The sequence below is a fragment of the Lagenorhynchus albirostris genome, chromosome 11, assembly GCF_949774975.1.
Source record: "Lagenorhynchus albirostris chromosome 11, mLagAlb1.1, whole genome shotgun sequence".
Lineage (NCBI taxonomy): Eukaryota > Metazoa > Chordata > Mammalia > Artiodactyla > Delphinidae > Lagenorhynchus > Lagenorhynchus albirostris.
Window position 1 is genome coordinate 11,762,409 of NC_083105.1, and position 17,372 is coordinate 11,779,780.

General features: G+C 55.0%; 1 protein-coding gene across 1 annotated transcript; it reads left to right on the forward strand.

Moving 5' to 3' along the window:
* The first annotated feature begins 1,859 nt into the window (after window positions 1-1,859).
* TXN2 (thioredoxin 2) lies at window positions 1,860-12,368 on the forward strand. The gene is made up of 4 exons (XM_060165343.1): window positions 1,860-1,964; window positions 2,444-2,706; window positions 4,542-4,665; window positions 11,466-12,368. Exons 2-4 carry the CDS (start codon window positions 2,444-2,446, stop codon window positions 11,577-11,579), a joined length of 501 nt encoding a protein of 166 aa, XP_060021326.1. The 5' UTR covers window positions 1,860-1,964; the 3' UTR covers window positions 11,580-12,368.
* Window positions 12,369-17,372: the final 5,004 nt, after the last annotated feature.

A 17,372-nucleotide genomic window follows, 5' to 3' on the forward strand; every position in this document is an offset into this window, starting at 1 on the left:
GCTGAGCAGGGGATGTGAACCTGTTCCAAGGAGTCCATCACCCCATTCCAGAGGAAGGTCCCTGCACAGCTGTGGCTGTGGCCCTGCCTGCCTGGGGAGTGAGGCAGTGAACCTGCCAGTTGGACAGAGGACAAATAACAGCACGATGTGGCCAAGATGAGCTGGAGAAAAACATGGCAATGATTTTGGAAGGGCACAATGGGCCCATGCAATGTGGTGGGGGAAGTAGGATTTGGAGTCAAAGATGTGATTTGGGTCCCTGCTCTTTGTTCACGGAAGAAATAATCACTGAGCACCTATTACGACGCTCCAAGCCCCAAAGTAAGCATTGACGCACTGGTGACAGAGTGGTGAGCATAGCTGCCTCCCAAGTAAGCAATGGAGAGACACAGACCCCCAGGTGCTTATAGTGAGTGAGGAATAAAGAAACTGTAACAATCCAGGGTACTGAGTCTGGTGATTGATAGACACACAGGGGCTGTGGAAGCTCAGTGGACGGAATCTACCCCTGCTCGAGGAGGATCAGGTTTGTGTCTCCAGAGACGATGCCTCATCTGGTACCTGGTAGCATTTTCTCAGATGGACAGTAGAGGGAAAAGCCTTCCAGTTGTAGGGAGTAGCAAGTGCAAAGCGCAGGGATGGGAGAGACATTTAGGTGAACTATGGTTCTGTGATTCCCACTGGCTGGAGTGGAGGTGTGAGATAGGGCTCTGCCAATTTACCTGCCTCATGACCCTGGACAAGTCCTGGAACCTCTCAGACTATAAACTGCTCCCTGGGATATCAAAAGATACTTGGTTTAATTAGCATCTATGGAACATCCTCTGTGAGCCAGGCACTGTATCAGGTTGGTGCTGGGCATATGGAGATGTGTCAAAGCTACAAATCCCTACTCACAGGAAGCACATGGTCTCGTGGAAGAGACAGACACTATGCACTGTGTTACTAAGAACCATGAACAAAGCACCGGAGAGAAGGAGGCAGTTAACGCTGCTCAAAGAAGAGGTGTTGAGTAAGTGCTCTACCAAGTGGACAGAGAAAAAAGCATTTCAAATTAAGCAAAGGCAAGGAGGAAGGAAAAGGCATTGATGTATTCATAGAACAGGTCAGGAATGGTTGTAAGGTAAGGTACAGGGTGCAGGGGAGACAAGGGGTGACTGTGACACCAGCCTGGGACACACAGGTGCCTGGACCCCTGTTGTCCATGGCAGTGACAGTGGGTGGGAAAGCAAGGCCCAGGCCCAAGCAGGTTCACAGGTCACCACACTTTCTGTGGGGTCTCAAAGGCAGGCCCTCCAAGTACTACCACCATCTGGCAACTTGTCCGGGCCCAGTTCCCCAGCACTCCAAAGAGACAAGCTTGAGGAGCCTGGGTGGAGGACAAGCCCAGCCATTTATGTCACGTATTGGGAAACAGAAGCCCCCAGGGGCATGGTGACTTGCCCGAAACCACGAGGTTATACAGTCGCAAGTAACAGACAATGGCCACAAAGCGTCCTCTTGTTGCTCCGAAGCCGCACTGAGACAATAAGACAAAGGGGTGCGATGCTGGCTGATATATACCGCAACAAGAGTTTGCAAACTCCAGAACCAGCCCTCCCTCCCGCCCTTCTTCTCCAACTAGTACCTCCCTGTCGCTCCCTCCTCTTTCACCTCCTCTTCCGGACCCTCCTCTGGGGCCCGCCTGCCTCTTCCGGTCCCTCCCCCTGAGGACCCGCCCCTCTCGCCGGTCCCTTCCCTAAGGGCCCGCCCCTCTTCCGGTCTCTCCGTCCAACAGCCCTTCTCTTCCGATTCCTAACTGAGGCTTCGACCCCGCCTCCCGTCACGCTGCAGAAAGGCTTGCTCTAGGTAGCCTGTGCCCGGAAGTGACGCCTAAGGCCCTCCCCCGAGGAAGTGACAACAGGAGTGCCCTTGACCGGTGGGGAGGGCCGCGCTGTGCATGCCTCCGCTCTCGCTGCAGGGAGGTAGGAGGCCCGTGGGGGTGGCGCGAGGTGGTGTCAAGGCGGCTGAGGCACTCTGCTGGCGCGCTCCTGTGTGGGCCGGCGGCCGAGCGGACAGAGACCTTGGGCTGGGGGAACTTGCTATCCGGGGAGCCGGGGTCCCTGGGGGCGTCCAGTTCCTTCCACACACACGTTCCTCCTTTTTTAGTTCCCCCCTCCTACCCCGTGCCTCTTCGTTCCTCCTTGAATTGTTGCGGTTCCTCTTTCCTGATCCTTTGACAGCCACCCCCTTTGTCCTAAATTTCCCATTAAAACACTTTGAAAAAAAGTAATCGATAGAGTAAGGACTTCTCAGACCGCCGTGGGTTCCAACGTTGATTCTCATTTAATAATTGGGTTATTTTGGACATGTCACGATTTACCTGAGCCTCGGAGTTTCCCGTATACCTCTCTTTTAATGGTGTATTGACTGCCCCTACTCTTCCTGCCTCTTCCCCTCACAGATGGCTCAGCGGCTTCTCCTGAGAAGGTTCCTGGCCTCCGTAATCTGCAGGGAGCCCTCTCAGAGTCGGTGGGCACCCCGTGCGTCCAGGGCCCTGCAGACCCCACAACGCAGTCCCGGTAACCTGACAGTAACACCCAGCCAAGCCCGGTCAATATACACCACCAGAGTCTGTACGACGACCTTTAACATCCAGGATGGACCAGACTTTCAAGACCGAGTTGTCAACAGTGAGACGCCAGTGGTTGTGGATTTCCATGCACAGTGAGTCCTGGGAGTTGGCAGAAGACTGGGGTATCACTCGTTCAGGTATTTGTTTATTGAGAGCCCGCTATGTCTCAGCGCTACATTTGATTCTTCTCATATGTAGACTCATTCCAAAGATTGATGAGACCCAATCCCTTCTCTCAAAGATTAAGTATAGTTTGGCAGGAGACAAACTAGTAAACAATCTTCAGAACTCACTGTGATCGGTGCTGCGAAACACTTATGTTGTGTATCTCACTGCCCGAATGGCCCCGGTCATCTTCAGCTTGGACCAAAGCAGGAAAAATATGACTCCAGCATCATCTGACTTGTGGTGTATCCCAGTTCCTGGCCCGTTAGAGAGCTGATTTTATTTTAACATCTTGCCACCTAACCTGGGAAGGGCTGGCAAAAAGTTACCAGTGCCACCGCAGTGGTGCCCAGGCATGCAGGGGATGGGCAGGAATTTCTTTCCAGTGCTGTGTGAGTTTGTTTTAGGGATGTTTAAATGTCTGTGGCCTTCTGATTGTTGGCCTGGCCTTCTTCATTTCCGGACCTTTGAGGCCTGGCTAGACGCCTGACTCCAAAACTACTGGACAAACCCCTCAGAATGGGGCATCCTGAAAGAAGCCAGAGTTAGAAGTTGGAAGGCCTTTTGCGCAAACCAAACCACTGACAGATTCTTTTGCTTTCTTTCCCATTCTTTCTCTGACTCACTGTGTTGCCTTGGGCGGGCCATGTGGTGTCCTTCTGCCTCCCTCTCTTCACTTTGATAGGAGATAAGGTCTTGCAGACTGGGTTTTTAGGTGTTGTGAGTTCATTAAAATCTCTGAATGCAAAGGGTTTAAAGGCTGAGAATAAAATAGGAGTCACCAGTCGGGGGTTCATGAAAGGCAGAGCTGTCCTGCCCTCCTGGTCTGATGAGCATACCGGAGAAGGCTTCTAAAATGGATGAAAAGTGGGGTGATGCCTTATCTTCTTCCCCATAAAGGAGGCAGGGGTTGAGTTTGTTCATTCAGTGCCAGGCACTGCCCTTAGTGGCACGTACTTAGAGATGACAGTCTAGGCTTACCATCTAGAGGGGAACATCTGTGTTAGTGCAGTGACGGCAGTTGACAGAGGGCCTGGGGGATCACAGGGTAACCTGGGGCTAAAAGAAGACACTTGGAACACAACCTTGGATGCAGTCCCAGACCTTGCACAAGTCTCGTAACTTGTTTGGGCCTCAGTTTCTTAGGAAGATGTTTTCTTTTCCTTTGCAGGGTTGAGGGTTCTGTGTAGTAAAAGCTGAGAAGGTCCTGGCACAGTGGCTGGCAGTCGTAGATACTCCCTAGCTACTGGTTTCAGTTCCCTTAGTTCCGAGTCCGTGAGGTGTTTGAAGTAACTCTGCAGCTTACAAAGCATGTTTATCCACGTTGTCTTAATTGATTTCTCATCATAGCTTCTAGATCCAGAGTCTCGCTTTCAAATGAGGAAACTGAAGCTTCAGAACAATCAGCTGGTTGGCAGGAGCCTGTCTTTGAACCTAAACCTTTTAACTTCAAATCCCGCTTTCATCTATATGACAGTGTATTTCTTTTAGATATAGTGAAATACGTGAAATGACCTTTCTAAGAGTCTTAGGATGAGGCCCGTGTTTTAGAAATCCAGGACCTGTAAAAATTTCCCAATTGCAGAGTCTCCTGGAGTTACCTGGCATGTCAGCATTACAGGTTAATATCCAAACACTGTAAGCAGAGGTGATGAGGCCAGACAGTCCCTCGGAAAGATGTGGGTCAAGGGAAGGTCCTGGGAAACCGTAGACTGACTGGCGAGCGCTTTTGTGACGGGATGCTTCTCCTTCCCCTTCCGAGGTGGTGTGGTCCCTGCAAGATCCTGGGGCCAAGGTTAGAGAAGGTGGTGGCCAAGCAGCATGGAAAGGTGGTGATGGCCAAGGTGGATATTGACGACCACACAGACCTCGCCATAGAGTATGAGGTATGTTTCGGCAGGGGATGGCCACGGGGCAACTGGTGTGGGGATGCTTGGGGCCACAGGGTAGCTGGAGACGTCTTGGGGGCCGCCAGGAAGCCAGTAAGGGGGTGTCTTGATTCTTTCTAGAGATCTCAGGGGTTCAGAGCACTTCAGATGTGACTCCCTTGGTCCTCTGAGCCTCCTGTCTCTCTTCACCACCTTTAGGCAGTGGGATGTGTGACCCCAAACACCAGGTTTTTCTCGGAATCTTGGGAAGTTGATGCCCTCCCTCATTCATGGATTCATCCATCCATCTGTGAGCCCTACGGCGTGCCAGGCGTACATGATTCTGGCGCAACTAAGATGAGCTCCTTGTCCCCGGGGTTGGGGTGGGGGAGTAAAGGGGATGGGGAATGTGTCACGGTAGAGGGACCCTCTGAGCAGAGCCATGAAGGATGGGAGAAGAAGGCAGGGCCGAGAGCACAGCGAACACAGAGACGTGAGCTGTTCTGTGCCTGACTGGTTCGTGCGTTCCTTCAGCAGACACTGTGTTCAGAGTCCCTTTGAGGCCAGGGCTGTTACTTGGTGGTGAGGATGTGGCAGTGAACAGAGCTGACAGAATCCCTGCCTGTGTGGAGCCTGCATGCGAGTATTTTAGGTTGGGCATCCACAAACTTGTTCTCTAAAGGACGAGGTGGTACACGTTTGAGGCTTTGCAGGGCATTGGTCTCTGTTGCAATACTCACCTGTCGTGTAGCACGAGAGCAGCCATAGAAAGTATCTAAACAAATGGGCGTGGCCGCGTGCGGGTAAAACTTCATTTACGAAAACAGGCAGCGGGCAGCAGGTTTGGCTCGTGGACCACCGTTCGCTGATCCCTGCTTTAGATAATAAGTGCCGTGGAGAAGAAGAAATCAGGAGGGGGGGTGGGAGTGCCGGGCACAGGGCTGGGGAGGGTTTCCTTTTTTAAAGGGCGGGCTCGGGAAGGCCTCGCTGAGAAGCTGACAGCTGAGCGAAGACCTGGAGGGAGTAAGGACTGAACTGTGCCGCTCTTCGGTCAGGGTCTCACACGTGTGCGCACAGAACCTCAGGGCCTGTGTGCCTGGAGCAGGGCTTGCCAGAGGAAGAGGGGCAGGAGATGCGTGGGATGCGGAGCGTCCTCTGGGCCTCGGAGGCCACTTTGTCGTTGGAGAAAGGGGAGCGGTCCCTTGTGGCTGGATGGCCACGGTGAAGGGCCGAGCAAGCGGTGAGAGGACAGCCAGCTGGGAAGGCCGACTGCCGCCCAATTGGAAGGGGCCTGGATGGCATTATTCCGGAGCCAGGGTCGCCCCTGGTGGCCTGTGGGCCACATCTGGCTCACTAGCTTGATTGGTCTGGCCCTCAAAGTGTTTTTGTTTTTTTTTTTAAATGCTGAATCAGATGCTGTTATTTAAAACTCAGAAGATTTTTCGGGAACATCCTGATTTCTCGTTCTCTTGAAACATCTAGATCTGGCCAGAGTGAACTACATCCCTCCCTGGTAATAAGTGATGGAAAGAGGTGGCATCTCTCTTTTCTCAGAGTTTGGAAGTCCAGGTTCGACTCTCTAGACCAGGCAAAGTAGAGATGCCCATCCTCCAGCCAGTTCCTGTGGCAGGAGAGGGGTGGGGGTGGGGGTGAGAATAGGCTGGCTGCCCGCGGAGCTGGGGCTGGGGTGGTCACTCAAAGGAAAAGCCGGCTGCGCTGACCGGAGGCAAAGGAAAAAGATGCTGGGCAGGCAGAGCCACAGATGACGACTGCAGGTGATTGGGGGGATATCACCAAAGTAAGACTATGCATGGCACTGGGTGACCGGGGGCCGCTTACAAGGGCTCGAGGGAAGCAATGAATTGTACTTTTTTTTGTTTTGTTTTCAAAAGCTCTCCCACTGATTGCCCAGTCAAGGGGGTACTTGTCTGACCATTTAGGGGCCCCTAGCTTTCACTGCTTGCCCCTCCCTCCCCCAGAGACCCACGGCAGCTGTGGGAGTGAGGGTGTGGACTTCTGGTGTGAGCTTAGGGCTGGAGCTTCTGGGCACCCCAGGGTGATGGGCGGGCTCCAGGCTCCCTCCCTCCTGAGCTTCAGCTTCAGGCAGTGGAACTTAGGCCAACACATCCTGAGCCCCGACCGTGCCTCAGCAACTGGAGTAGCTGTAAGGATACAAAAAAGAATCACCCAGTTCCTCCAGCTGTGGCCGCACGGGTGGTGAGAATCCCCAAGACCACCCCACCTGCATTCCAGGGAGCCTGCATTCCAGGTGATGTACGGCCGGGCCCTGAGCCCTGTGGTTACGCCTGGGAAGTGTGGTGGGGGAGAGGTCCTCTTGTAGGGTCTTCTCCCTCCGTCCACTGTCCACATAGTACGGCGTCATATAGAAATTCCTCAAGGCTGCTGGGCCCACGTCCCCTGGACCCGGCCTCCTGGTTTTGCCAGGTCCTGGGCTGATGTCATTGCAGGGTTTAGGAAGCTCCGGTGGGGATTCTTCCTGACCCCTCCCCGACCCCTTTCCTTCCTTCCTTCCTTCCTTCACACCTGTTGTTTTGAAGAGAGTCTGAGGAAGAAGTTTCAGCTAAGAGACCCATAGTGCCTCCTGGGACAGCTTCCTCCGAAGCCTGAAGGCCTTTTCCGAATGGTGGGTGGACTTGGAGAGACTGCTTTCAGTTATTCAGGGAATATAATTCTTCCCAAGCTCTCCTGCCACCCCCAAGCCCAGCACACACCCTCTTCCCCTCCCTCCACACTCTATGCTTCAGTCAACTGTCCACCCTAGAATTTCACCATCTCCCAAAGGAGAGGGAAGGGAAAGTGGCCCGGGGCCTTGGGGTGCCCCCTCCCACTCTGCACCGCTTGGCTTGGCGGAGTGAAGAGCTCTCTGCTCCCCGTCGCCTCAGGTCCTCTGCTGGGTGCCCCCCAGTCGTTCAGACCCTGGGGAGAGAGCAGAGCGGGCTGCAGACCTTCATGCTTTCTTCTGGGGCTTCTTGCTGCTTGCCTCACACCTGGAGTTTCATCCTTTCATTTCTCATCTTACAGAGAATGCCCTTTAAACAACATTATAAAAACAACCAAGTAGCAATAATCTTAGCATAGAAACAAACCACTGTCAATATTTGGGATACCTCATTTGAATTTTTTATTTGAATTTTTAATGGTCCACACATCCTCATAGACAGTTCATTGAATAGTATTTCAGTATTATTGAAATAACGCATAGCTGGAATGCACAGTACTTCCGTCATTACCATATTCCCTTATTTTGAAAGTTTTCTAAATCAGTACTTTCAAACATGAGTATGACCTGGGATATTGTTAAAAAGCAGATTATGATACAGTGGGTCCGAGAAGGGTCCAAGATTCTGCATTTCTAACAAGCTTCCAGGTGATGCCACTGCTGGGAGTCCAGGACCCAACATCGAGGAGCAAAAGCCCTGAAGCTCTGGGCCGGCCTTCTAGGGGAGGTGCCGTCAGCGAGTGGGTTTGGACAAGTGGATAATGACACGAATCCACCGTTACCGTCTCACACAGAAGAGTTTCACCATCCTAAAATCCTCTCTGCTTGACCTTTTCCTCCCCTCTCCGCCTGAACTCCTGGCAGCCACTGATCTTTCTACTATCTCCGTAGTTTTGCCTTCTCCAGGATGTTATATAGTTGGATTCGATTCTTTCAGTAATAGTTTTTCCAAGAACCCTCCTGTATCCAAAAGCTTCTACAAAGCATTTGGCCTTTCTCATTTGAAGCATGAGATCCTTTTAATGCTTCCCCACACATCCCTCCCTGCCCTGCTGGGACTCAATGTTTTTATCTCCAATCCCTTGCTCTTGGGCCGAGGTATAACGTAGTTTGATGTCACGACAGCAACGTCACACAGATCTTGTTTCAAATTCCAGCCCTATCGCTTAGTCACTCAGCCTTTGAGCCTCAGTCTTCTCATCTGTAAAATGAGCCCACGTTGAGGCAGGAGTTGATGAGCCAGCACACACAAATGGTCCGGGTTGTCCCTGACACGTAAAAAGCACCAGTATGTGGCTGCCGGGGTGACAGTGACCTTTTCCTTTGTGTTCTGCAATTGGCCGAGGAGGAGGTCACCAGTCTCCTGTGACAACTAGCACTGTGCCCGTCCGCCTGTCCCTCGGGAGGTCCTTTGCATTTCACAAATGGAGGAAATTGGGGTGAGACGGGAGAAGACCAGGCAGGGACACCAAGCTCAGTGGCAATGTGGGCTGGGGGGCTGCAGGTTGGTGGGAAGACACACACGCACACCCCTACGCCTCCTGAGTTCCCGGGGCCTTCAGCCAAGCATGGAAGCCTCCAGGTGGCTTCACGAGCAGGAGCTCAGCGCATCTTAGCGCATCTTTTCATCTCTTCTCCGGCCTCTTGCTTCCCTCAGTGGCACCGGAATTGAGAGGGGAGCTGAATTCTCGCCCCACCGCGATCCCCTTACACTTACATTGCCCTTCCAGGAGAATGTGCCAGGGACCTGCGCACTTCCATTTAAGGCAGTCTTTACAGGCACCAGCCCTTCCAGATTTGTGAACCAGACTCAGGGTCAGCAAAGCCACATCCTCCTCCTTGGGGGTAAGGGAAGTCCAGTCACAGCCCAGGTATCCCGGAAGTGTCCTAGGAAATCCAGCTTCTCGCAGGCCCATGGCTCTGTGTGTGTGAGTGTGTGTGTGTGTGTGTCTGTCTGTATATCTAGGCTCAAACCTCAAAGAACTCCCTTGATCAGTAATGACTAGATTTGGGTTGTCATGAAAATACAGTTGCAGCGTGTCTGCTGTACACCCAGCTACAGCATGGTCTGTGCGTGTGCAAGCACACGTGTGAGTTTACACAAATGCGATTGTAAAGGGAATCATCTAGAATTCTGGAGAAGAACTGAGTCTACTCCAAGCCACCTCAGTGAGCACAGCGTCCTGCTCAGAGGGAGGACGGTAAAAACAATCAGACCACTGCTCAGACATTGAGATACAGTTTTACCTCAGTTAAAGACGCACAGGACAGCGTGGGATCCAGCATGGGTGAAGTGGAGCAGTACCTACCTGAGCCTTGGGCCTCAGTTCAGAGCTGCCGGATGTGAGGCCGCTGCCACCACAGACCAGTAGAGGGCGCAGGAGACTGCATGTGCGGGCCCGGGGGCGCCTCCAGGGACTGCATCCTGGAAGGACCCCTTCTGGGCCTGCAGACGGGCAGCCATGTGCTCAGCCTTGCACTTCGTGCTATCACACGTGCCAGGGGCGCGAAGGACGGAGCCAGTGGTGGCGCCATGAGCAGGGGCACGTGTGGTGGTCAGCCCACCTCCAGGTGGGTCTGCCTGCACATTGCCTCTGGGAAGCGTGTCAGCTGCCACCAACAGCAGCCCCAGGACAGCCTTGAGGGCACCTGAAGGCACTAACAGGGACAGGGACTCTTGTCATCTTACCTGTTGTGTTTGTCCCCAAAGCCCGTTAGAAGAGAGGTGCACAGCCTGCCACATACTGAGACTGGGCCGGTCAGGCCCGCGCTTCTGTTTTGTAACTGACATATGCACAGTCAGAACGTTCCAAATCTTAGGCCTGGCTTCCCAGGGTGACTCATGGGCAGGACAGCACTCAGGGCACGTGAAGAACTGGTACGTTTGTAGAAATCGCTACAAATGTAACTGTAAATGTAACTACTTTGTAGTTACAAAGTAACTACAAGTTACTTTGTAGTTAACTTGTGTGTTAGAAAAGTCTGTGTTTATTTTGTTCTGTTTATATAGTTTTTTCAGATGCCATCAATGCCAGGTGGGGAGCCCAGGCAGCAGAATGCGCGATGCCAGAGCAGGTCTTGGGCCTCATTTACATACCACGTGATCTGTACAGGTCCCCTGGGGGAGCTTGAGAAAATGCTTCACAGGCCAAGAATGTCCAGCCCCCCTAAAAAATAAATTTAGGTTCACAAGGCTGAGCCCCTCCTCCCACACTGCCCAGTGTGAGTCATTGAATTTCTGGAGCCTGTTAACCATCGTGGCGTGGAGCTGAAAGAGGTTGTGCGGGGCCCTGGCTTTTCCTTTTGTGACGTGCCCTCTGTGGCCTTCATTTGTTGAGTGCCCACTGTGTGCTGGGCACCGTGCCGAGTGCAGGGCGCTGTGCTGAGACTTTGCAGAGATTAGCCCGTTCAGCCCCTACGCCCGCTAATATAAGCCCCAGTAGTATCTCCATTTGCTGATGAGAACACTGACACTTAGAGTGATGAAATGGCTCGCCCAGAACGGCCTGAGATTGGCTCAGCCGGCCCCAGAGCGTGAGTTCCTGACTACTCAGCTTCATACCCAAATCTTTAATCCCTGTCCTAGACCTGCACCATAGAAACTCATCCCCATTTCACAGAAGAGGGCGCCAAGGCTCTGAAGTTGGCGTGACCCGGCCAAGGCGCCCAGCTGATGAGTGGCAAGGCCAGGATTCCGATTCTCCTGGTCCCCGTGTGCCAGGCCGCCCCTCGGGGCGGTTCTCTTAGCCCCTCAGCTCCTCCCTGCCCACAGCTCTGGCCTGCAGCTGCACGGGTTATTTTAATCTCTCCTGTCATTCCAGCCAAACCACTGGGACAGTGAGTCAGGCACACAGTTGGGGGAGGAAGGGTACTGCTGGGAGCCCACAGTGGAAAAGTTTCTCCAGGAGCGGACCTGCAGGCCCTGCCGTACCCCTGCGCAAAGGGAAGGGGGCCCACCCGTGGCTTTGGGCAGTCACTGCCCTGCATGAACCACCAGCCCTCTCCCCACAGCTTGGGAAAAACGGTCAAGAGGAGGTCACCTCTGAGTGACTTGGCCTCCTTTGTCCCCTCCACCTAGGTGTCAGCTGTGCCCACCGTGCTGGCCATCAAGAATGGGGACGTGGTGGACAAGTTTGTGGGCATCAAGGATGAGGACCAGCTGGAGGCCTTCCTGAAGAAGCTGATTGGCTGACAAGCAGGGAAGCGTCCTGACTGCCCCTCCCGCCTGGGCCCCGTGTTCCCGTGGGGACCCCGATAGCACTCACAGCCCTTCTGTGCTGGCCCTTCCCCGCCTCCTCCCTCTGTCTGGCCCCCGTGGGCCCGTGCTTTGGAGACCAGGCCTCCAAACACAGGAGCCTCAAGTGCTCCCAACCCGGCTGACCGCCAGGGTGGCTGCCCAAGGAGCAGTGCCGCCGCCGAGCTGGGACAGACGTCTCCCCACCCATTCTCTGTCTGCTCCCTCTAGGGCTGGTCGCCACGCTTCCAGGTTGCAGGGACAGAGTCCCGGGGCCAGCCTGCAGTAACGGCTTGGTCTCCCTGCTCCCTTCTGATCTGAACCCCGGTGCCTGGCTCATCTGCCTCCTGCATTTTTCTTTCCTGCTGCTGTTTTGTAAAAAGAAGAAGAAGGAAAAAAGAAACCCAAACAAGTGAGAGTAATATACATAATTCCCTCATTTTTTTGTAGGTCTGTAATAAAGAACTTTATGTGGTCCCGTCTACCTCCCGCTGTGAAGAACAGACCCTGGGCCCTGCACTAGCTTACCGTGTCCACCCCCCACCCCCACCCCCCAAAGAGCCACCTCCCTCTTTCCTCCCAGGCGCCGGTGCAGCGGACGTGTGTTGGGCTGGGGGCATCCTGCAAACCCTTGCCTCTGAAAGGCTCGAGACACTACCCTCCCTTACCATCATCTGGCCCTTCGGTTCTCCGAGCAGGAGACTTTACGGAAAGAACTGGACCAATAAAACTAGGGTTTGCACTGTCGACGGCTTCCATTCTGTCTGGGCCCTGGGAGCACCGTGGCCCCTTCCCAGGCTCTGCCCCTGTTTTCTCCTCTGACTCCCACAACCCTCTTGCCCTCGACCAGCCCCTCCTGTGACTAATACCGGTTTCAGTGGTGGCCACTGTTCTGAAGACGCCTTTACATACAAGTAAGGCAGAGGGGTGTCTGTTGTCCCCATTATGCAGATGAGGACACAGAGGCTGTCAGGGTACAGAGCCCAGGTTTCTACCCAGAGCTGGTTGCCTCTGCAGCCTGAGCTCTTATAACTGATCCTCGGAGGGCCTCTTCTGCTGACAGGCCCACACTCCTGCAGAAGCCTGGCCTGCCCCTCTCCCCACCCCAGCCCATTGGGAGGTGGGCTGTCCTTCCTGTGTGTGCGCGCACAGGAACTCCGAGGCCTCAGGGCCAGGCTCTCTGCCCCTTCTTGTTCCCAGCCCCGCCTTGGCCCGTGGAGGAGGGTGTCAGGCACACCAGGCTTACCAGCTGGGAAAGCCCACCCCTCGTCTTCCTCATGTGGCCAAGCTGCCCTTTGGCTCACTTGCCCAGCTCAGATGCCCGCTCACTGGGTGCCAGGCGGCAGGGGTATCCCGGCACCCTTCCCTTAGGCCCTGGGGTGCTGTGTGCACTCTTCTCAGTGTCCTTGGTGTCCCTATTGGAACTGCCTGTGTTACCGCAGGGTCTTTGAGGGGGCGGCCCCAGGACTGCCTCGGGAAGGCTGCTGTGACTGGCGCCAGAGGGCGGAGTTGGCTCAGAAGCAGGGCCTGTGGCCTCTGGAAGGCCGCAGGCCTGGGCTCTGTCACAGGCATGAGGACGGGAAGTAAACCAGCAGCTGGCATTCGTGGAGAAAGGCCAAGAGCCGTGTGTAAGATGAGTAAGAACAGCCAGTGCGCAGAGGGTACTTCCTGGGTGCCAGGCCCTGTTCTAAGCACCGCCCCCCCCCCGGCAGCCCCACAAGGCAAGCACTGATCATCGCTCCCGTTCACGCACGACACCCACTCAGGGAGGGTGGGGACGTTGTCCAAGACAGGAAGTTCACAGGCACCTGGGCTGGCCCTGCGCCTGCACCTCCCCCGCCGCCTTACGGAAGGTAGCGTGTGATCCTAATCTCACCGCGGGCTGACAAGGCAGGCAGCTTCAGCTCATGTTAGAGAAAAGGCACTGATGCAGAGTTGGGTAACTCAGAGACGCCCAGCGGGTAAGGGTTGGGACGAGAATTCAGAGCCGGGCCGCCTGACTCCCGAGCCCGGCCGTTCCCGCTGTCCTCTGCCGCTCCTTCACAGCTGCCCACTGCCAAGCGCTTTGCATACACGCTGCCTCCTTTAGTTCCTCTCTTCTCTCGCGAGGCAAGAATTATTTCCACGTTACAAGTGAAGGCACCGGTTCCAGGAACTTGACTTGCCCAAGGTCACGTCTGAAACGTGCCAATGCCGGATTTGAACCCGGGTGGGGGTCTGGCCCCTGTACCCGCCCCGGGCAGGTGTGGAGAAGGGCTGGCAAAGGCCTCTGAGCTGCCCGGAGCGCCCTCTCCTTAAAAGGTGTGCTGCGGGGCGAGGTGAGACGGTGCCGCCTCAGCTGGCTTCTCCGCCTGTGAGGCTGGACGCGGCATGAGTCACTGGCTGTGAGTGCAGGATCCTCAGGGTGATCCCGTCTGACTAATTCCACGGCGCTGATCTCACCAGGTCACCGCTGCCTCTGCATCGTCGGCCCCACCGTTGCCCTCTGGGTGCCTCGGGCTCCCGGGCCTGTGGAAGAGGGGTTGGCAGTGCAGCTGTGGGGCCTGGCAGCTCTGCTGGGGTCAAGGGGACACCCCCCTCCCCTCTGAAGCACAGATACGTGCAAAGCCCAGGAAAGGGGGCACAGCCACGGGCTCCCCCTCAGCCCCGAGACGTCCTGGGGTGTGGCTTCTGTACACTTATTCTCGTAATACCAAGTCTATCCAGTTGATCCGGAGGCGGGGGGGGGGCGGGGGCAGAGGTGGAAGCTTCAGTTTGTAGAGTTTATGTTCTCTCCTGTGACCCCTACAGCTCCCCTGCCAGGCAGTTCTCCCCATTACACAGATGAGGGAACAGCGCTGAGTGACATCAGCGGAATGGCCGAGACCCTGTTCCGGATGGGAATGCTCACTACCAAAGAGCCTTAGCAGGTCTTAGAAACATTTGGATGGAAGAATGGTGGTCACCACTGTGGGTTCCCTCTACGCTGATGAACATGGGAGGGAAACTGACCACAGCCCCAAGAAGCTCACGCTCTAAGACAACAGAGCAAAGGGCAGCAGGTCACCCTAAACGAATGTCAGAGCGCGAGGGGGCCTGGGGTAACTTCTAGGCTCTCAGAAGGGCACGGGAAGGCGGAGGCTTGCCCAGGTTGCAGAATGTTTGTGACGAGGACCTGAAGCCGAGTGCCCTGACTTCAGCCAACCCTGAAATGAAGATAAGTCGCGGCCTTTTCTTCCCTGGGCTCCAGGAGCGGGAGCGAGGAGGGCAGCCGTGTCTCTGAGAAGGGCAGTCTCCGGGGTCAGGACCTGAGGTCAAGGGCATGTTATTGGGGCCGCGCCAGTGCCCTTCCCAGCACGCCCTGCCTGGGGCTCGGGGCTCGGGGCCAGCTCAGCCCCTACCCCAGCTGTCTGGCGAAGGCTTCTCCGGAAAGTGAAGGTAGTTTGGCCAGGCTGCCGGAAACCCCTAATGTTCAGCCCCTGGGCTGAGAGGGTCCAGAGAACAATGTCGGCGGAGGGCAGGATGCTGCGGACAGGCCGGGCTTCCAGGCATGCTGCCGCAGTTCCTCTCCGCTGCCTGGAACACCGGCTGCAGGCGTGACCCTGAACCCCAGTCCCCAGGCTGGCTTCCATGTCTCTGCCGGAAATCTGGGAGCCTCCCCTCTTCAGCCACCTCCTGACAGCCTTTTGGAAGCTGGGGGCCACCATCAGTCAGTCCACAGTGGTGTAAGTAGGGCCGGAAGAATCGTATCTGGGTTCAGACCCTGAACTTGCCACCCACCAGTGGTGGGCATCACCATTCTGAGGCTCAGTTGTCACATCAGCAAAATGGGGATGATGGTGGCTGGCGCTCGCTGAGTGTGTGTCACCTGTGCCATCTCACCGAGCCCTCACAGCCACCCAAGGAGGTAGGGGCTATCATTATCACCATTTTACAGATGAGGAAACTGAGGCCAAGAGGGCTTAAGTAACTCGGCATGAACAGGTGTCAGAGCTCAGACCTGAACTCAGATGTGTTTGATTCCAAAGTCTCTGTGTTCTTACCCATTAGCTGTACCATTTTGTCTTTGGGGCAAAGTTTTCCACCATTTTGAGCCCCGATTGCACAATCTGCAAAGTGGGGCTAATAACAGTCACCACGGAATGAGGTCATCCTGAGGATTAGACCTGCTGGCATACCCAGCAGGCTCTTGAGAAATGTCCTTTGCTTTGCTTTTCCCCTCCCCCCAGCTTCCCCCAACTCTAAGCTACATCTTAAACAGGAAACACCAGATTTCCCGAGATAAGAACCCCAGCACCTCACAATGCGAGGGGCCGGTCGCGGTGCCAGGCTGTGGGTCTTGTATTTATTTGGCTCTGTGTCCTGGCTCTGACCACCACCTCCACCCCCTCCTGCTCTAGAGCTCGGCTCAGTGGTGCCTGTGGCTCTGGCAGCCTGGGGAGCTAGGTGGCGACCTCACCCTTGGAGAATGCCCACTGGAATTCACCCTGAGTCTGGTCCCCTGTTCTCCATGCCTCCCGGCCACGTCTGACTGGCCTCTCGCTCAGCCTCTGAGCCAGCTGTCCACACACAGCCACGGATGGGAGCACCTTTTGTGAGCAAGGGTGCCACTGTTACACAGTTGCTGATTTCTGACTGAGCTAGTTCCCCACCTTTAGCCGGCATCCCGGCTGACCGCAGGCAAGTAGCTGTCCGTCTGTGGTCCGCTGCCTCAGCAGCCGGCAAGCAGGCAATCCGGCATCGGTTCCTTTGTGTCCCACCCTGCCAGGTGTGCCACCCACATCTAAGCCCCCAGCGCCCACCTGAGGTAGCAACTCTTGTTACCATTTCACATAAGAGGAAACTGAGGCCCAGAGAGGTAGTGTGATGTGCCCAGGACACACCCTGGGAAAGGAGGGTGCGGTGGCCCGACCCAACCCCTCTACCTCTCCCTTTGCCACTGTGCTACCCCCAGGGGGGTCATAGGACACCTGTTCTCATGCCAAGAGTGGGGACTTTGGGCGTCTCTTTCATCTATCTCCCCCACCCAGTCCCCGGGCAGGAGGCGGAAGATTGCTTTGCTTAGGATCTACTGCTAAGGCTGGAATATTCTCTCCAGTCCCAGCATGGCAGCTCCACCCCCTAACCTCAGCCAGCCAGTGTGTGTGGGTGCCTCTCTGGGCTGCCTGGTGCTAGGAGTTAGAAGTCAAAGCAGAGGAGGACACAGCCCCCGCCCTCAAGAAGCTTACAGCAAGCACATGGATACAATGTAGCCCCCGCCCTCAAGAAGCTTACAGCAAGCACAGGGATACAATGTAGCCAACCCCCCCCCAAGAAGCTTACAGCAAGCACATGGATACAATGTAGCCACCCCCCCCCCCAAGAAGCTTACAGCAAGCACATGGATACAATGTAAAGTATAAACCGCCACAGTAGAAACAAGTAACATTTACCTTCTCGAAGATAAAGCACAGAATGATTGGAAGCCCTGAAAAGGAGCAAATCTGCAGGGCTGTCAGGTAAAGCATTGAGAGGAAGTGAGGTTCAAGAAAGGTTTTGTTGGGACTTCCCTGGTGGTCCAGGGGTCAGACTCTGTGTTTCCAATGCAGGGGGCCTGGGTTCGATCCCTGGTCAGGGAAATAGAGCCCGCATGCATGCCACAACTAAGATTCCACATGCAACAACTAAGAGTCTGCATGCCACAACTAAAGATCCCGCATGCTGCAATGAAAATCCCACATGCGGCAACTAAGACCTGGAGCAGCCTAAGTAAATGAATAAATAAATAAATCG